Source organism: Rana temporaria, chromosome 5 (assembly GCF_905171775.1).
Source record: "Rana temporaria chromosome 5, aRanTem1.1, whole genome shotgun sequence".
In the NCBI taxonomy this organism is placed as follows: Eukaryota; Metazoa; Chordata; class Amphibia; order Anura; family Ranidae; genus Rana; species Rana temporaria.
In genome coordinates this window covers 211,667,468-211,689,260 of record NC_053493.1, presented here as the reverse complement: position 1 = coordinate 211,689,260, position 21,793 = coordinate 211,667,468, and the positions used below count along the sequence as shown (strand labels likewise).

Genomic DNA, 21,793 nt, shown 5'->3' with positions numbered 1-21,793 from the left:
TCTCTGTGTCATTACATTTTATTACACATCACTTACATTTCTGAACTTATTTGTTTTGGTTTCTTTGTGTGTATGAATTGCATGGGCTGTTAACGACATGTGGTGACAATTTCATGTCAATAGTACCTTTAGAAATATACTTACCTAGGAAAATGGTGACATGTTCTTATTTTAACCCGCTGTGTGTAGAGATATATATATATATATATCACACATAGTATCTCACAGTTTTGTAAATCTTTTATTATATCTTTTCATGTGACAACACTGAAGAAATTACACTTTACGACAATGTAAAGTAGTGAGTGTACTCCTTGTTTGGGCAGGCTCTGCAGGAGGGTGAGCTCCCCTCCTCCATGTGTGAAGCCCTGATTGTGGTGCTCCCTAAGCCTGACAAGGACAAGTTGCTATGTGGGTCGTACCGCCCCATTTCGCTACTAAACAGTGATGTGAAGGTGCTGGCTAAAGTTTTGGCCCTAAGGTTACAGAAGGTTATTCTCCATCTTATACACAGAGATCAGGCGGGGTTCATGCCTGGAAGGAGTACGTACGACAACATCCGGCGACTCTATTTGCACATTCACAAGGCTGAGGCCAGGAAAAAGGGGGGTTTGGTGCTGTCTTTAGACATACTAAAGGCCTTTGACACCGTCAACTGGTCGTTCCTGTGGGAGGCCATGCACCGAATGGGCTTTAGTGCCCGATTCATCAGGTGGGTCCGCTTGCTGTACACCAATCCTAAAGCCAGGGTTAGCACTAATAAAGATGTCTCAGAAGTTTTTACTTTGCAGAGGGGTACCAGGCAGGGCTGTCCGCTCTCGCCATTCCTGTTCGCATTGGCCATTGAGCCTTTGGCTCTGGCGGTGCGACAGACGGCGGAGGTGGCTGGGATCTGTTACGGTTCCCTCTCTGAGAAGATATCTCTATACGCGGACGACGCCCTGATTTACCTCGACGGTACGGAGCGGTCCTTTGTCTCCCTGATGAGGGTGGTGGAGGAATTTGGGAAGGTCTCCGGGTTAAAAGTTGGTTGGGAAAAATCGGTTGCATTCCCTATAGGCCCTATGCTTGATTATTCCTACCTCTCAAGGTCCAAAGTGTCCATTCAACCTACCTTTAAATACTTGGGGATAAATGTTAACGCAGACCTGTCTTCCTACGAAACTCTAAATCTTACCCCAATTGTTACACACATGGAGACTAGGCTCAAAACCTGGACCTCCTTGCCGCTTAACCTTATCGGCCGGGTGAACATTTTCAAGATGATTTACCTACCAAAATTTTTATATGTGTTTCGGGCATCCCCAATTTTTTTGTTAAAGAAACTTTTTAAAAAACTTGACTCGATCCTTTTCACCTTTTTATGGCAGGGATCGAGCCCTCGCTTGGCCAGGGCCTCTCTCCAGGCGCCTAAGCTGGAGGGGGGTCTGGCTTGCCCTAACCTACGTCGGTATTTTATAGCGTCTCAACTAACGTATGTCTATGATTGGTTCCTGGAGGCCTCCCCATCATGCTCCACTGCTCTACTGACTGCTCAAGTGGGCTCCAGGGACTCGTTGGTCGATGACCTTCTCAGGTCAAAGGCGGGACGATGTTCCCGTTACGCTCCGTCAGAGGTGGGCTGGTTGGCGTGGCACGAGGGCAATGGCTTGCTCACTGACTCAGGCGGGGTATCTCCTAGGGCCCCCCTATGGTATAATTCAAATTTCCCTGAGCTCCTGGGCCATCCCGACTCTGGGTGGTGGACCCAGGTTGGGATCACGCGTGCTTCCCACATTTTTATCAATGATCGGTTTCTCTCATTTGAGGAATTGCGGGCTCGCAATGGGGTACAGGCGAAATTTCTATTCAGATACATGTCCCTCCGCCATGCGGTTCGGGCACAGTTTGGGGGTCTGGCCCAGGGGCTTACAGAATCGCCTCTGGAGGCTCTCATGTCCTACTCAGATATAGAGAAATTGGTCACAACGTTCTATACACGCCTACAGTCAGTGGGGGTTACACCCTTTCAAATTGCTCAAAGGAAGTGGGAGGTGGATATTCCGGGGCTGTCCGAGGAGGGGTGGGAGGAGGCCTCGGAGGCGTGCTTCCTTGATCTTATAGGCTCTAATGATCAATACATACAATTTAAGTTCATCCACCAGTTGCACTATACCCCTGCCAGGTTGGCTCGTATGGGTCTGAATCCCTGTGCTTCCTGCCCCAGGTGTGACTCCACCGAGGCCAACTATTCACATATGTTTTGGTCATGTCCAGCTGTTTTATTATATTGGAGGGAATTATTTTCTTTTTTCAAGGACACTTTACACATCTCTGTTCCCCTCGCCCCGGAGACCGGATTGTTGGGGGTGCTAAATGACTCTGTACCTACCACCCATGCTCGAACTTTAATACGAATTGTGCTATTCTATGCCAGGAAACTGATTTTGTTACATTGGAAGAGTGCCTCTGCCCCGAATACCCAAATGTTGTATCGTATGGTGAATAAGGTATTACCTATGTTTAAGTGTATATATAAGGGTAGGGCCTGTCCCAAGAAGTTTTACAAGATTTGGCAGCCCTGGTTGGACATAGCTGACTCCTTTTGGGGAGATACCCCTCTCTCTCAGCCATAACTGGCTGTGGGCGGGGGGGGGCTCCGGGCGGCCTGGGCTGGGGTGTGTGTGTGTGGGTGGGAGGGGTCGGGAGGTCAGTATGAGTGAATGTGGGTGAGAGCTGGAGTGAATGTTGGCGGTGTATGATATTTCATGTTTCTATCTGTTCCTTTTGCTGACAGCCAAATGTTTGCGCCGGTGGACCAGCTTGGGCTCAGGCTGGGTCACCTGGCGACAAATTACCCCTCCGTTGAGGGACTGGTGCAGCTATGTTCCGGGAGGGGACGGGACATGGGGGTTTGAAATGTTTGTTTCTATGCCACCTCATGCTGACTTTGTGACAACCAATGTTCCCTTTCTTCCTTTCCGGAAGTGTATGTCAAAGTAAAACTAATAAAAATTGTTTTAAAAAAAAAAAGTAGTGAGTGTACAGCTTGTATAACAGTGAAAATTTGCTGTCCCCTCAAAATAACTCAACACACAGCTATTAATGTCTAAACAGCTGGCAACAAATGTGAGTATACCCCTAAGTAAAAATGGCCAAATTGGGCCCAATTAGCCATTTGTCTTGTGGCAGCGGACGTCATTTTTGTGGTGTTCTGTTCCTGGTTCCGGCACCCACCTTTAGGGTGTGCGCACATCACGGGCTCCGGCGATATGGCCTACCAGGCCGGGGTGCACGTGCTACGCGGAGTTCTCGGTTCTGGGCCCTCTTGGCCTGGAGCAACTGAAACTGTGAAGGGGCCCCAGTGATCGACTGGGTCCCCAAGATTCGGAAGAAGATCCCAAGCGAGTTGTGCTGTTCGATGGGGAGTCAGTCTGAGGTGAGCCCGGAGGCAGGCGATCCAACAGGGCCTAGACAATCCATCGGGGATCACGGTGACCATTTGAGAGGCCACCTGAGGGAGATTCAGGCAAATTACAGTACTGAGAAGGATTTGCTGTATTACCTACCTTACAGAGAAAAGGGCCTGTGGCAGAGGTTCCTCTTCTATCCTCATTTCAGCCAAGTCTGTGGCAGAGACTTGTTCCTTCTCAAGGTTCTGAGTGATACCCTGGCTGCCAGGTCGGTGTGAGAGGCCTGTCCAGGTATACTATACCCCCTCGGCTGAGGGGCGACGAAAGCGAGAGTGCTATTTTAAGCAGGACTGCTTCAGTTCTATCTAGGCCTGAATCTGCAATTTCTCTTCTTCACCAACCTATCTCTATCTACCTCAAGTTAATTGTTTGCCATGTTGGGCAAGAATAAAAGCACAGAAAAAGACACTCTGCTGTTTGGACATTCCCTAGACACATCACAGAGGTAACATAACATGCCGACCCAATCTAACCAGCGGCTGCTGAGGGGGTAGCGCTACACGTACTGCCAGCATTGCTGCAGAGGTTGAAGGGGTGGGGGGTCAGCCTGTCAGTGCTCAGACCATACACTGCACACTGCATCAAATTGGTCCGCTGTCATCCCAGAAGGAAGTCTCTTCTAAAGATGTTGCACAACACAGCCCGCAAACAGACTAAGGACATGGATTTTGAAGCCCCCTGATGACGTGCACAGCATGAAACAATTGTCGGCGGCTTCCTTCTGGTCACCCTGCACACAGCTGATCTCGGCACCTGCTACTGCTGCCTAGCCCAAGACCTTCCAGGTCTTTTCTGAAGGATCCGAGCGACGTTTCCTTAATATGAGACAATCACGCCAGCAGTCCTAGTGCCAGGCAGGTACATTTTCAAGTAAGCGGCCAATCGGCTTTTTTAAAATATGTTTTTTAAACAAAAGGTAATGCACTATGAGATTCCCTCTTTTGTTTCTTATTGTGGTTCCAATCATCAGCATTACTACTGAAACCAACGTTCCAGATACTGTCTTAGGCCCCGTACACACGACCGAGTTTCTCGGCAGAATTCAGCAAGAAACTCGATGGGAGCCGTATTCTGCCGAGAAACCCGGTCGTGTGTACACTTTTTCGCCGAGGAAACCGACGAGGATCTCGTCGAGCCAAATAGAGAACATGTTCTCTATTTCCTCGTTAGTCAATGGGAAACTTTGGCTCGCCGAGATCCTCGGCGGCTTCACAAGGAACTCGATGAGCAAAACGATGTGTTTTGCCCGTCGAGTATCTCGGACGTGTGTACGGAGCCTAATAGTGTGCAGGCACTTATACCTGCTCAGCGTATGAGACCTACTTTTCATTAAGTGGTCCAATCATTGTGGTAAGCGCATTTGAATATTCAGAGCACTTCGGGTGAAGTCAATTAGCTGGTGAAGGCTGTTTTTCTACCTCCTGGAAATTTGATTGCATGATCACCCATAGAAGAATTTTCTCCTTTATGATCATTTCCTACTACAAACTTTATTTTCACTTTTGTATATGGTGTTTTTCATCAGCCTAGCGGCAAATAATTTGGTTGTTTTGTACATTTGATTATCTTTATTTATGGTTTATGGTTTTTCTCATACTACATGTATGTAACATATTGTTTGAATGCGAGACTATTCACTATTGTTTTTGTAATAGATTCACTAGTATTATCTATTACCTGCCGTCCCTATTCAGGCAGGTATCCTATTATAAATGTTAGCGCCCTCAATAGCACCTTCCACTAAGGACATGGATTACCGGAACCATGTCCTGTGGTCTGATGAGACCAAGATAAACTTATTTGATTCAGATGTTGTCAAGTGAGTACAAAGACAAGTGTGTCTTGCCTACAGTCAAGTGTGGAAGTGTCATGGTCTGGGGCTGCATGAGTGCTGGGGAGCTACAGTTCATTGAGGGAACCATGAATGCCAGCATGTACTGTGACATACTGAAGCAGAGCACAATCCCCTTCCTTTAGAGATTGGGCTGCAGGGCAGTATTCCAATATGATGACAATCCCAAACACACCTCCAAGACAACCACTGCCTTGCTAAAGAAGCTGAGGGTAAAGGTGATGGACTGGCCAAGCATGTCTCCAGACCTAAACCCTATTGAGCATCTGTGGGACATCCTCAAACGGAAGGTGGAGGAGCGCAAGGTCTCCAACATCCACCAGCTCCGTGATGTCATCATGGAGGAGTGGAAGAGGACTCCAGTGGCAACCTGTGAAGCTCTGGTGAACTCTATGCCCAAAAGGGTTAAAGCAGTGCTGGAAAATAATGGTGGCCACACAAAATATTGACACTTTGGGCCCAATTTGGAAATTTTCACTTAGGGGTGTACTAATTTTTGTCGCCAGAGGTTTAGACATTAATGGCTGTGTGTTGAGTTATACAAGCTGTACCCTCACTACTTTACATTGTAGCAAAGTGTAATTTCTTCAGTGTTGTCACATGAAAAGACTCACGTTTGTGAGATACTGTACATACACACACACACACATATATATATATATTAGTGCTGTGGAAATTAACTATTAATTCCTCGATTAATCTTAATTTTTTTTAATCGATCAGAATTATTTTGATCGGTACTCACCTCTCTGCCAGCTTGCGGGTCTTCAGGGAGTTTAGTCGGAGATCCGGTGACGTCACGGACACCGGCGGGGCTTGCCGTGTCCATCTGAAGGGCTCCTTTGCTGTGCCTTCATATCTGCATGCCGGCGGGACCTTACTATCTGCCACACGCAAGGGCTGTTATACTTCCCTCTATCACTTACCTCTATTAACCTGGGATTCTACAGCCATCCACTGGGAGTTGTGATAGTTCCTTTCACGGGACATCTACATGCCGATGGACTGATGTTAACCCCTCCTCATCTGGATTCAGCAGTGGTATCGTACACATTTTTATACCAGTATCATACTTAGCTACATGTTTTTATGACTGTTTTTGCTACCGTTTGGTATTACTCGCACTATTTTTACAGTTTATGTAGCTACATCGATTTTATCAGTGCATTATTTATTTTGTTACCTACTTGAAGTCTATAAAAGTTTTAATTCTATTCCCATCGAGCGCTGCCTTTGTGCGTTTTTTGTATCCTGCTATCTATTTTTCCAGTGGTTGGTAGCTGCAATGGGAATCAGCCTGCGAGGAGATCAGCTAAAAGTAGTTGGATCTGTATGTGCGTTATAATTAATCGAAATTAGTCGATTAATCTATTTAAAAAAAAAAATCGATTAATCGAACACGAAAATTTTAATCAGTAGCAGCCCTAATATATATATATATATATATATATATATATATATATATATATATATATATATATATATCTATATACACACACATACACAGTATATCAAAAATATATAATAATGTTTCATATATTATACCATAAATCATTTGGAATGGTATGTGCCATTAAATGGTGTAGCGGGGTGGGTTCTCCCAGGACTTGTATGATGAGGGAAAATAACGGCACAGCTGTTTGCCTTTTGAGACACGTACTTGTAAATTCTTGTACCTGTCCCTGTACAGCCTGCAACAAGGACTGACAAAACCAGTCAGGTTGGTTTCAGGACACGCAACCTGCATTGCTATTAAGGGGAGAACAAGAGAAACTGCAGACATTGGGATGGATAAGTATCTGACCGAGACATCAATGTACTGTATGTGTATTATGCGATCTGCTCTACTGATAAAGGATTGGAGAAATTATATATATATATATATATATATATATATATATATATATATATATATTGTGGTTTCTAAGCTTCAAACACATACATTGATGTTTCTACATTATAATCAATGTAAAAAAAGTATACTTGACAGTTTTACCTTTCTCCAATTGACCATGGCACTTTCCAATATTACTGTGTTTGTGTTATGTATCCCTCCTTGTGGTTGTAAGAAAATATAAAACAAGCAATGAAGAGAGGGATTTACCACTCACCCACCCTGTTTACAGGATTACAATGTCTGATAACAATTAATGCATTGTACTTAAAAGGGCAACTTCGTTTTCATACAGCACCTGTTTTCATACAGCATCATACATGTGGACATGGATATTCTGATGGTAATGAATACCATATAATTGTGACCCTAAGCCTAGGTTCACATTGGAGCGATTTGTCATGCGATTTGAGAGATCAAAGTCTCAGCCTATTGGCGGCAATGACACTGTTCCAATCGGTGCGACACTGATTTTGCAGCGCCACACCGATTTGCAAAAGTAGGTCCTGTACTACTTTTGCCGATTTCAGGTGCGATTTCAATAGACATCTGTGTATGAAGTAAATGTCTATCAAGTACCATCTGAAATCATGCTGATCTTGCTACCTTGAAATTGCGCTACTTCAAGTAAAGTAGCACGAGTTCAAAGTAGTATCAATGCCGGTTGACACTACAGCGACTTGGGATCCAACTTGTCAGACCTCAAGTTGCCCCAAGTCGCTGGACATAAGAAATTCCATTGAAGTGAATGAGAGATGTCTTACTGTACACTACTGAAGTTGCTCCGACTTCAGAAAAGGTTCCTGTACTACTTCAAGGCGACTTCTAGGCAACTTGTACCCATTGATTTCAATGGAAGTTGCCTCCAAGTCAGATCTCCATCTATATTAAAGCAACTTTACAGGAAAAAGAAAATAGTTTACCCAGGCAAACCTCTCCCTCCCACAAAGCTAATTATTCTGTGATTGGCCACAGCCAAAGTCGCCTGTCCTGGAGGCAACTTTAAGTCACGTTGTAAGTTGCTCAAAGTCACGCTGAAGTCGCACTGAAGTCACCTCCAAATCACCTTGCAAAGTTGCGCTGTAAGTCGGGTTGCCCCTGTGTGAACCGGCACTTAGAGTTAACAAAACTTTGCAAACAGGTAAAGATACAATTAGGCCAACATTGAAATATTTGCTATATTTGAATTTCATATAAGCCATATGAAGTAACACCTTTGAACTTTTAGTGACAAACATTATCAAGCACCTTAGGCTTGGTGACGTCTGCGAGCTATGGGAATCTTTCACTTCAAAGGAACATTTTCTTCTACCCAAGTCTGAAATATTACAGAAGCCATTCCCGCATATGGGTTACTGCAACTTGACATAAAAATAACACTTGTGAGACATTCTTGTAGTGAGAGATCAATATAAATATTGTTCTCTGAAACATCCGAGACTGTGAAGATAAAGGTAAATGTTAATTTTGGAAACATTATGGCAAAATGCATTTTTCGATATTTCCATCTTTCTCACTATTTGAGGCACGGTTCACACTGCAGTGAGTGTCTGATTTTTATTGGGTGGGTATGCAGCTTATATTTTGTTCAACTTTACAAACTTAAAGCAGGCATACAGGAGTAATGCTAGAAGCAAAATCATTATAATAAACATAGCAATATCCTTAATCCAGAAAAAACTCCACCGAAACCAAACCCTCCCACGTTATCCAGGGGGTTCCAAATCTTAGCAAGGTCCCTTTCTTTAACCTGTAACTTGTCAACCTCCTTCCTGTGCTGAGCAATTATGTCAAAATATTCGGACACCTCCATACTGGTATTGTCTATCCAGGTGCAAGACTCATAATCCTTTGTTACCTTGCATAACCCTGTGAGCACTGCGCTCATGCTTTCGATGGCCAAGTCATGAAGCTCTAGCTGCTTTCTCATTGCTCTAATTTCTAAGTTAAGGCTGGTAATGTCAACAGAATTCTTATCAAGTACTTCATCCAGAATTCCAAATTTAAATCGCATAGCCAACCCCCCACCCCCCTTTTTTTATGCACCACAGCAACAACATTTCTTAACACCTTAAAGTGGAGGTTCACCCTAAAACAATTATATAACATTACATCCAGCATACTTCTGACATGTACAGTATGCTGGTATTTTTTTTTTTCCGCCGTACATACCGTTTTATTGTTATTTTCCCCCCGGCTTCCGGGTTCTGATTCCCGCGGGACTGGGCCTTCCTATCCAGAGGTAGATGATTGACGTCTGGTGAAAAACTTCCCAAGGCGCATAAGGCGCGTCACCAGTTTTCCATAAATAGCCGACCTGCGAGTCGGCTCTATATGGCGCCTGCGCAGTTAGCTCTACACGGCGGGCGCAGGCGCCGTATAGAGCCGACTCGCAGGCCGGCTATTTGCGAAAAACTGGTGACACGCCTTATGCATTTGTGAAGTGTATTGCGCTAACTTATATTTATGTAAACATTTTACCACGACTGATCCTGTGAACTTGTTACTCGAAAAACAAAAAGTATGTACATGTGTCTATGATTATTAATTGATGTGCAAACAATCAACAAATGGTGTGCAATGAATACCAATACAGTGCCCTGTGCCAAACTATAACATATGAATTTCTCAATCCATCAAAAAAAAATTGAAAAAAAAACCCAAAAATTCAAATATGCTACTATTACAATCCACAGATTGAATGTGCCCCAAGAAAGCAAGAAAAATGTATTATATACGAAAAAACAAATACAAAAATATATATGTATATGTGCTAAGAAAGTCCTTAATAGATAATTTCTTGCAGTGATGCAGAGCTATGTTTCCACCTTCACCGCAAATAGTGCCTACGCCGTCACCGGATAAAATGGCCACTCACCAGATGGACCCAGAAATCTGCCTTTGGTTCATATGGATAACCACTCCCTCTCTCAGGTTTATCAGCAATCACTCCCATTGCTTTGGCTGTAGTCTCGTTCTATATCCAATGTAAAAGTGCCTGGGAGCCGGCACTGAGCTAATCCAGCCGTAAATAGGAGTATACAAATGTACGAGTATGTCCTGGTCCGCGGGTGTGATGCCTCACTTTGTCGCCTGCGTTCCCAGCCTTGTTATACTCAGACTGGACATGACGAGCTGGCAATGGTCCCGCAGCCTCTATGCATTTCGCAACTTAATGCGACATCAGGAAGCTGCCTCATTGGTGCTCGTCAGTCTTTTTATACCTCCCTGTGCTACTTGTTATCCTATCCTTATGGCGCCTTGGGAAGTTTTTCACCAGACGTCAATCATCTACCTCTGAATAGGAACGCCCAGTCCTGCGGGAATCAGAACCCGGAAGCCGGGGGGGAAATAACAATAAAACGGTATGTACAGCGAAAAAAAAAAAATACCAGCATACTGTACATGTCAGAAGTATGCTGGATGTAATGTTATTATAATTGCTTTAGGGTGAACCTCCACTTTAAGTAATGACATACACATATATGAATTTTCCCGATACAGTATTTCATTCTTTAATGAAAACTTAGCAAATGTATATGAACATACATGCAAAAGTACTCACCACTCAAACGATATTTGGATATAAGCAAGGGAAATTTTTAGCAAATATTAGCACTAAGCTCACGGGTAGCGCTAATTTTTCACATATTTTAAGTAAAAACTTGTTTAATTTTAATAAAAAAAAAAAAAAAAAACAAGACTTTACAATTACTTTAAAGCCTTATGCACACTTGACTTTTTCTGCTGGTTCTTAGGGGCGTTCACTTTTTTTTTTACCTGTCTCTAAATGCACTTGAGCCTAGGTTCACACTGACTGCGTGAATGTAATCGTGCAAGTTCAGCTGAAATTAAATGATTTCATTCCTGCATGTCAGTCCCGACTTCGCCAAAAGTAGTACAGAAACTACTTTTGGGAATCAATGCAGCGCTGCACCGATTTGGACGCTGCCATTGCCAGCAATTGCTGCTGATTTGGCATGCAGTTTGACATGTCAAATCGCATCAATGTGTACCAGGGCTGAATGTTAGCCTATGTGCCCATGCACACATAGGAGTTTAGAGGCAGAAAAAAAAAAAACACAGCCATTGTGTCTTGGAGCAGCAGAGTTTTGGCTGAAAAAACACTTAACCACCTAAACGCGCCTACACACTAAAATTAAAGGTAGCAAGGCTTAGAATCCTGCTGACTTATAAGCTTCAGCTTTAAAAACTCAGGGCCAGATCCACGAAGAAGTTACGACGGCGTATCTATTGATACGCCGCATAACTTCTAGGTTGCTCCGGCGTATCTTTGTTTTGTATCCACAAAACAAGATACGCCTGAAGCTGAGCTAGATCCGACTGGCGTACGTCTTAGTACGCCGTCGGATCTAAGGTGCATATTTACGCTGGCCACTAGGTGGCGCTTCTGTCGATTTCCGCGTCGAGTATGCAAATTAGCTAGATATGCCAATCCACAAACGTACGTCCGGCCGGCGCATTTTTTTACATCGTTTCCATAAGGCTTTTTTCGGCATAACGTTACCCCTGCTATATGAGGCGTACTCAATTTTAAGTATGGACGTCGGACCAGCGTCAAATTTTACATTGTTTGCGTAAAACGTTCGCGAATAGGGCTACGCGTCAGAGCGTCTCCTACCCGACGTCGTCTCATTCGTCTCCCCAGACGACATCATTATTTGACAAAACGTACGTCGGGTAGGAGACGCTCTGACGCGTAGCGTTGCGGTCCATGAGGACGGGTGATCATACAAGCCGGCCGGCTCACCTTTTAACGTTTTTGAATGACATTTCTTGTAAGTGTAACTTTTATTTATTAAACCACAACTTCCTTTATGGTACATCACTATTGTGGGTTCATTTCATTTTTCCGGTGGTTAACTGTTGCTGTGGAAACTGGGGGAGCCCTGAACCTGTTAGGTGGAGATAGTTCCGGTAAAGGCCCTGGCTGGGGTTCAGCCGCAAGCCAATTAAGCTTATCTGTCTGGTAAGCACGCAATCTTAACGGTGCTCCCTATCGGTGGTGGTTCTTTCTTTTCCAGTGTGCTATTATATGGTTAACTCTCAGTATAATACGGTACATCACTATGTGAGTTTTTTTCTTTGGAATTTCTATACCACTCTGCCAATTGGGAGGATCCTCACCCCTGATGTCGACAGCAGTTCCATTTTAAAGACCCTGGCTGGGGTTCAGCCGCAAGCTCATTTTGCTTGCCTTCTGGTAAGCACACATCCTAATTAATTTCTCATCGGTGGTGGTTACGTTTAGCTTCACTGCATCGTTTATTTTTTCACCATATATATTCCATACAATTTGAGGACTTTTCTATGGACTTTTATTGTTTGGTCTTGTTGATATTGAATATCCGTTTCAATTCTCACTTCATTAGCGCAACTAATCCCTCTTTCTGTATTCCTGTGTGTATATCACAAATTTGTTGCAGCTCACTTTATTATTCTGTATTTGTATTTTTATTTAGATGTGTTAATTTGTTAGCGCGGTAACACTTTTTCACCTGTATGCAAGGAAAGCTTGACAAGAATCTCTTCAAGCTTGACAAGAACCTCGTCGAGAAAAACGACGTTTCTTTTACGACGAGATTCTCAGTTGTGTGTACGAGGCATTAGACCAAGGAAGAAATCATGCAAAAAAAATTTGACTCCTGCTGTATTTCCTTTTCATAGCTTACCTGCAGAACTTAAATATAGGTTGCTAGAACAGCAATAATGAGACATAACAATAAAGACATAGCAATATCAATAAAATGCAAATGTAGAGAAAACAAAAAGGTGACAAAGGTAGCTTTAACTGGAACTACCCATGTCAGAATGCAATCATTTTGGTATGATCTATGCATTAATTAAGAGGCATTTTTTCAGCAATAACTTCCTGTCAGGGAAACTATCGCAAGAGACTATGGGGTTGATTTACTGAGCCCAGGCTCACACTGACAGCGGGATTGAAATTGTACAAATTCAGCTGAACTCGCAAGATTTAATTCCTGCATGTCAGTCCAAATTTGGGGGCGATTAGAGAGACATCTGTGTGGGTTCCTGCACAGATGTCTATACAAATCACACCCCAAAGTCGCCAAAAGTAGTACAGTACCTACTTTTGGGAATGCAGTATCGCACCGATTCGGGCGGTGCAATTGCCGGCAATAGCTGCCAAATCGCTGCAATGTGAACCTAGGCTAAAACTGGTAAGTGCAAAATCTAGTGCAGATCTGCATGATAGCCATTAGCTTCTAACTTAAGCTTGTTCAATTAAAGCGGAGCTCCACCCTAAAGTGGAACTCACGCTGATCGGAACCCTCCCCCCCTCCGGTGTCACATTTGACACCTTTCAGGGGGGAGGGGGGTGCAGATACCTGTCTAAAGACAGGTATTTGCACCCACTTCCGGCCCAGCATTCACGGGCAAAAGATGGGCATTGCATCACATCCCGTCGCCCAGGGCTCTAGTCCTGCGGGAACGGAGTTCCTGCACTTTTTTCACAGCAGGAACGCAGTTCCCTTTGCAGGACTCGAGCAGCCGAGCTGCCCGAGCCAATCCTTCACTAAACGGCGATGCCCAGCTTGAGTCATTGTCAGGGGCAGGCGAACCTTAGTAATCCTTTATGTTACTGGCCGCTTCCTGTATATGGATTCATCGGGTAGTGTGCAGGTATTCCGTCACTTCCTCGATGCCGCAATGTCTCCTGGGAGCTTTTGTCATTGTTCCCAGGAGACATTCCGGAGGTCTGCTGCGAGTTATCGCGGGATTTAGAAAGAACTTGCTTAAAAAAACATGCGGTTTAGCAATTATGCATATGAGCGTATCATTTTTTTTTTTTTGGTGGGGGAGTGGATCTTGGGTGGGAGTTCCCACACTTTTTTCCCCAGGACTTGACCCCTGCCGTCGCCCCCCCATTGTGTGCTGGGAACACTCGGCTCCCAGCACACAGCGGGAGCCAATCGGCGGGCGCAGCGCGACTCGCGCATGCGCCGTAGGGAACCAGGCAGTGAAGCCGGAGCGATTCACTTCCTGGTTCCCTCACTGAGGATGGCGGGGGGAGCAGCAGAAAGACGAGCGGTCGCTCGTCCTCTGCTGCGGACGGCGCTGGACTCCAGGACAGGTAAGTGTCCTAATATTAAAAGTCAGCAGCTGCAGTATTTGTAGCTGCTGGCTTTTAATATTTTTTTTTCAGCGCACATCCGCTTTAAGCTTTAACAATAAAACCTGAAACTGATTGGTTTCTATGCAGAACTGCACCAGATTTTGCAATCCAGTTTTAGTAAATGAAGCCCTATATTATTTGTTGTCTAAAACAGAACTGATACACCAGAGTTTCCACGTTATTCTAATGTATAGTATTAAAGGGCTTGTAAAGGTACAATTTTTTTTCCCTAAATAGCTTTCTTTACCTTGCAGTGCAGTACTCCTTCACTTACCTCATCCTTTGATTTAGCTTTTAAATGTCCTTATTTCTTCTGAGAAATCCTCACTTCCTGTTCGTCTGTCTGTAACTCTACACAATAATGCAAGGCTTTCTCCATGGTGTGGAGTGTCATACTCACCCCCTCCCTTGGACTACAGGAGAGTCAGGGTGCTCTCTACGTTGCAGATAGAGAAAGGAGCTGTGTGTTAGTGGGCACCCTGACTCTCATGTAGTCCAAGGGAGGGGGCAAGGACAACACTCCACACCAGGGAGAAAGCCTTGCATTACTGTGTGGAGTTACAGACAGAAGAACAGGAAGTGAGGATTTCTCAGAAGAAATAAGGACATTTAAAAGCAAAATCGAAGGATGAGGTAAGTGAAGGAGGACTGCACTAAGGTAAAGGAAGCTATTTAGGAAAACAAATTGTACCTTTACAACCCCTTTAAGCTCCGATTTCTGCTGTGTGGCTTGTTATCTTATCAAAAACAACCTAAGAGCCATAGAATACTTAGGGCTCTTTCACATGGATGAACTGCATTCCATGTCAGCATGCGATCTGTAAACATTTGTTTCTGTTTAGTCTGCAGACTCAGATGTGGGCAGATGTAAACGGGTGGACACCTTTTCGGTTTGTTTTTGTGGACCTAAACAGACTCGAAAATGGGCAGCAGACGTATTCAATAGGGCAAATGACATCAGTCACTTATCTGACTTTAGTATACGGCAGTCTGTTTAGTTTCTATCTACTGCATTTTGCACAGCTCTTTGCACAATTTTATTTAATAAAACTTTTAGTATTATTTAAACTGCTATTTATACGGTCATTAGACTAAAAGCATATCAATTAATTAAAATTTTAAAAAGTGTGTTTACCTGGTTTTTGAAGATCTCTAGACAGCTTCGCAGTTTTCCATAGACCTTTGGACCTGTATACTTCTCATGTCCAAAGCTAAACTGCTGTATCCAATTACATCCTTGAGAATACAGAAGCTTTTCGGGAAGCTATGCAAATAATAAACAAAAAAAAATTGTTTCAAATTTGCCACACCACTCTCCTCCATACGTATAAGACGACCCCCGACTTTGGATGCATTTTTTTTGCATCCAAAAAGTCATCTTATACGCCGGAAAATACAGTACATGTATATATATATATATAATGTGTGTGTGTGTGTGTATACATATATATATTATGTAGGGGGACTCGTTATTTTAATTACATTAACCACACCGTCTGTCAGTGTACTGAGCGGTGATAATTTATGACTGCTCAATAAACTGACATCTCAGGGTTTCAGTGAATTTCTGGTACAGTAATCTTGTAAAGTCTCACGAGATTCCAGTATCAGGGGCCGTTCTCCACTGTTTGAAGCGTTGGAAGATCACTTCACTCCTCCAAGGGTGAAGCGATCTACTCCGCTTCATAAACAGACACACAGAGGAGAAAAATCTCCTCCGTGAATACCGGACACCATAAAAGGACACCAGGATCTGATGCGGTCGATCCTGGCTCCGCCTCGATACCCATGTGACAGGGATGAATACACCAAGCTTTCCTTAATAAATCATTGTAAGTTGGACAAAACCTTATCCCCCTTGCCCACCACCACCATAATTTCTATTCCTCTGTGTATGACCAGGTTCTGGCACCTTTGTATACAAAAGAAAGTTGTTTCCTAGGCTGATACTAACATGTTTACTTGGCTTGTTCTTATTGAAATTTATGGGGGAAAAAACAGTCAACGAATTGTATGCTATGTAAAAGATTTAATTTGCTTAAAAAAAATACTGAAGCACAAATACCTTTAAGATATCTTTTTCTTTCATCCATCCAGGAAAGGGCATTCCTTGACTAAAAACCTGGAACATGACAGCTCGAAGAACACAGTAATTGTCCTGTTTTACATACTGCAAAGTTTTGATGTGATGGTTCCAGTACAAGTCTTCATATGTCTGTTGACAAAAGTGATATATAGCAATAATATATAATTGTTTCGTTTAAAAAAAGTGTGATAATAAACGTAAGCATATGGTGATACCAAATCTGAGTAAGGAATTCACATATCATGGTTTGGCATCTTCTTAAATATGTAATAGTAAAATGCCACGGGTGCTGGCAATGCGAGTAGCAAAAATGAAGAAATGTATTTGGACAGCCGCACTCCAAAAAATCTTTGTTGCCTTTATTGGTAAAACAGGATAAAAAAAAATACAAGCCATAGCAGAACTAGAACACCCAGCTGACGCGTTTCACACTAACACTTAGTGCTGTGCTGTAGCTCCCAAATAAGAAACACCTATAAACAGGGGTTTTTATTTCCTAACTGGGCCAACTATTATATGCACTTGGCTCCCTAGGGAATAATACAATGTTTTGCATGTTTTTATGATACCTTCTTTAAAGCAAAGCTCCACCCAAAAGGAGAAGCTCTGTACCCTCAGCTGCCACATTTGGCTCTTTTGGGGGGGCGGGTACTTGGTTTTGACAGGTACCCACTCTCACTTACAAGCACCTACAAGCATTTCCGGCACCTCCTCCTGTTGACTTCTGGGACACACATAGGTCCCAGAAGACAGCAGGACCATTCAGAAAGTGCAGCGTGGCTCGCGCTTGCGCTGTAGGAAACCAGCCTGAAGGCTTCACTGCTGGTTTTCCTTGCTAGCAATAGCAGTGCCTGCACCAGAAGCCAATTAATGAATCGGCTCATGGGTGCCAGGATCCCTGGACAGGTGTCATATTAAAATACAGTACTTGTAGCTGCTGGCTTTTAATTTTTTTTTTCCCCAGACTGGAGTTCATCTTTAAGAAAAAATTATCCAATCCCTGGTATGTTGCTTACTTTTTTAACCAGGGTGCCTTGGCGAAATTCCTAAAAATTGCGTACAAGCCAGCGATGGATCAAAGCTTTTTTTTATTACACAAAGTCGCAGGGAATGGAGATCGGCGGCACAGGAGGACGCTGTGTGAATCGAGCGAGCACACGCTCGCTCACACAGCGCGGTGGCATCGGGGTTACCGATCGCAGCATGAAAATCTAACCCCGAGTCAGACTCGGGAACACCGCCAGGGGGGTTAACAGGTGTTTTATTGACACTGAAATAAGGAACAGAGGCAATTCAAAGAATTATCCTTTAAATATATAATGTACCTTTTCAATACTGAAATATGGATTTGATTTAAATCGAGGAAATCTCTGATGTTAAATCTACTTTATCTCAGATTGCACGAGCACTTTGAAATTTGCCGTGACTGTCTCAAGCTTTCACTAGAAAAAAGATACTGACTGATTAAATCTGTTAAACACCCTTCTCTAAAGCCGCGTACACACGACTGGTCAAAACCGATGAAAACGGACTGAAGGTCCGTTTTCATCGGTCAAAACCGATCCTGTGTGGGCCCCATTGGTCAGTTAACCTTCAGTCAAAAAAATTAAAACTTGCTTTAAAATTGAACTGATGGACGCCTAACCGATAAGTCAAAACCGATCGTTAGTATGCAAAAGCATCGGTTAAACCTGCGCATGCTCAGAATCAAGTCGACGCATGCTTGGAAGCATTGAACTTTTTTTTCAGCACATCGTTGTGTTTTACGTCACCGCGTTCTGACACAATCGGTTATATGGTGTGTAGGCACATCAGACCATCAGTCAGCTTCATCGGATGGACTGATCGTGTGTACGCGGCCTAAGTGCCGGTTCACACAGGGGCAACCTGACTTACAGCGCGGCTTTGCAAGGCAACTTCAGCACGACTTGGAGCAACTTACAATGTGACTTAAAGTTGCCTCCAGGACAGGCGACTTTGGCTGTTGCCAATCACAGAATAATCAGCTCTGTGGGAGGGAGGGGTTTGCCTGATTAAACTATTTTCTCTTCCTTTAAAGTTGCTTCAGTTAAGATGTGATCCGACTTTGGAGGCAACTTCCATTGAAATCTATGGGTACAAGTTGCCTAGAAGTCGCCTTGAAGTAGTACAGGAACCTTTTCGGACGTCGGAGCGACTTCAGTAGTGTACATTGAGACGGCTCTCATTCACTTCAATGAAATTTCTCATGTTGCACGACTTGGGGCGACACAAATCGGATCCCAAGGTTGAGAATGTGTCCATCAGATGACCTATATTTGTTGTCAATTATGTTGAATTTATATGAATAGGGACTCTTCTCAGTGTCCCTCATATTTAAATGTGTTTATTAGTTTTTAGATTTTTTTTGTGATATTATATGTAAAGGTACTACAGAAGCTCCAGACGAAGCCACGATTGTGGTGAAACATGTAGCAGCAACCATTGTTCTGTATTGTGACCACAGGGCTGTTTTTGCCCGAATATTTTATAGTAATTTTTTATTGTCTATGTAATAAAAACATTTATATTTTTCTGATTTGATGTTGATCAATTTTTCTATACCTCAAAATTCAAATTTTCTGGGTATTCTTTGATTAATTAAACATGGTGATGAAGCCACTGTGTCTTTGTACCAGCCTCAGTAACTGATGTCCCATTGTGGCTTCCAAAATAGGTGTAAAAGATGGAGAACCGGTCTAGTGATGTCTGGCGCTAGCCTGAATGACGTAAACGCAATTCACCGGAAACCCAGCTTCTCAAATGTGTGGATGGGGGAATCAATGTGTTTGTTTTTTTTTGATCAGCCAGCTGGCTGATCAAAAAAAGCCTATGGCCAGCATGAGTGCCAATAGTCATCAATACAAACAGAAAAAAGGAAAATTTATTATCATACTTACCGTAATTTTCCTTTCCTGATGGACTCCATGGCAGCCTACGTGTGGGTTAATCCCGCCTCCTCTCCAATGTGATAGGACCCCATACCCATAAAAGTTAACTCACCAATAGACTCAGTGTTCCGTAACTATCCCGACTCCATAATTTCAGGGCGGGAACTCCGTCTGCCATGGAGTCCATCAGGAAAGGAAAATTACGGTAAGTATGATAATAAATTTTCCTTTTTCCTGACTGACTCCATGGCAGCCTACGTGTGGGAAATAACTAGCCAAACACACGGGTGGGTATGCTGAACAGAAATATATTTAATTTGTCCCGTCAGCCGACAAGACTGATAAACCAAAATTTACAGAAGACAGTGCTGCAGGTTCAACACAGTAATGGGACATAAAGGTGTTTATAGAAGACCAAGAGGCCGCTCTACAAATAACGTCTGGCGCCACATGACGGGCTGCTGCCCAGGAAGCTGCCATCCCTCTCGTGGAGTGAGCTGTTACCGCCTGCGGAGGAGCCAAGCCCTTTGCACAATAAGCCTGTTGTATCCTCTGTACGATCCAGGATGCGATTGTTCTTGAAGATGCCTTTTTCCCTTTGTTCTTGCCTGAATGCAGGATGAACAGGTGATCAGAACGTCTGAATGTAGATGTAACTTGAAGATATTCAGTGAGTATCTTGCCCATATCCAGAGGGTGAGTCTCATCAGAATCTGGGTTTTTAAAGGTAGGGAGAACTACTTCCTGATTCTCATGGAAAACCGACGAGACCTTCGGTTTGGAGCCCAGCATAGGTATCAGAACCACTCTGTCTGGAAAAAAGGTGAGAAATGGCTCCTTGTGACCCAGAAAACCGATCTCGGACACTCTCTTGGCCGAGGTGATGGCTACCAAAAAGGCTACTTTGGCTGAAAAGTTCTTCAACGAGGACGGGGAGGGCCCCGACATACTAAGTCCATTCAAAAAGTCAAGTACTAACGGGAGATCCCATTTGGGGAATCTTGGCTTCCTCAGAGGTCTCAATCTTGAGGCTCCACGGAAAAACTGTTTGATTAGTGGATGGGTTGCCCAAGGAATTCCAGAGAAGGCTGAAAGTGCTGAGATTTGAACTCTTAGTGAGCTTACAGACAGGGGTAGGTCTAGCCCTGATTGAAGAAAGCTTAGGATGTTTTGGATTTCTGGGTTCTTGAAGGAACTGCCCGCGGTTAAAGAAAATTCCACAAACTTAGACCATATTCTACCGTACACTTTATTTGTGCTTCCTTTCCTTGAGCTCATGAGGGTAGAGATCACCCGAGAGGCGCAGCCAAGGGATTCTAGCCTTTCCCTTTCAAGAACCAAACCGCTAGTTTCATTTGAGCCGGACAGGGATGGAGGAGCGTCCCCTGGGAGAGAAGGTCTGGTCTGCATGGTATTAGAATTGGGTCCTGAAGACTCAGATGGACTAGAAGAGGGAACCATGGCCTGTTCGGCCAGAATGGAGCCACCATTGTAATTTCTGCTTCCTCCGCAAGGAGTCTCTTCAGGAATTTCAGAATTATTGGGATCGGGGGAAAGGCGTACGCCCTCTGAAACCACCACCGATCCGTTAGGGCATCCGTCCCGATTGCCTGGCTGTAGTAACCCCTTGTGTAGAATTTTTTCAATTTGGCATTGTTCGGAGAAGCAAAGAGATCCACTTGGGGATTGACTCCCAGGGACAAGATCCAACGGAAGGACTGATCGTGGAGAGACCATTCGTTGACGTCCACCTGAGTTCGTGACAGGAAATCCGCCTGGGAGTTCTGAATGCCTGGAATGAAAACAGCCGTCAGGTTAACCAGGTTCACTTGGGCCCATTTCATAATGGGCTCTACTTCCTGGAGAAGGGATGAGCTCCGAGTCCCGCCTTGTCTCTTGACATATGATACTGCTGTGGTGTTGTCCATCCTTAGAATTACTGACTTTCCCTTCAGCAGTTGTGAAAAGGACTGTAGGGCACACCAGGCCGCTCGAAGCTCCAGGGTGTTCGAGCCTGGATTGTGGAGGCGAGCGTCCCACCTGCCTTGCGCCATGCTTGTGCCGCATAAGGCCCCCCAACCGGAGCCACTGGCATCTGTCGTCACTGTGACCCACGAAACTGGAGCGATGGAGTGACAATTCAGCAGATTCTTCGGTTGAAGCCACCAGAAGAGGCTGCCCCTCATTGACGTTGAAATGTGGATCCGCTGACTCATGCTCCCTGATTTCCACTGCCTGAGAAAGCCGGATTGGAAGGGACGTAGCCTCCAAAGCGCCCATTTCACCATTGGTGTTGTGGATACCATTGTCCCAATGATCTTCAAGCATTGATGAGCTCTTAGGTGGCGAGTACTCAAGGCCCGGGAAATCCTCCCCTGAATTACCGGAATCTTCTCTACTGGTAGGGAGATGGTCTTCCTTACCGTGTCGAATTGAGC

General features: G+C 44.1%; 1 protein-coding gene across 1 annotated transcript in view; it reads right to left on the bottom strand.

The window, feature by feature from the left end:
* Positions 1 to 21,793, bottom strand: part of OTULINL (OTU deubiquitinase with linear linkage specificity like) — a 71,469-nt gene that overhangs the window by 13,351 nt on the left and 36,325 nt on the right. Inside the window, exons 5-6 of the mRNA XM_040353530.1 lie at positions 16,426 to 16,575; positions 15,496 to 15,624 (exon numbers count right to left, since the gene is read on the bottom strand). Of these exons, the coding sequence (XP_040209464.1) occupies positions 15,496 to 15,624; positions 16,426 to 16,575 (279 nt within the window). The remainder of the gene's footprint in view (positions 1 to 15,495; positions 15,625 to 16,425; positions 16,576 to 21,793) is intronic.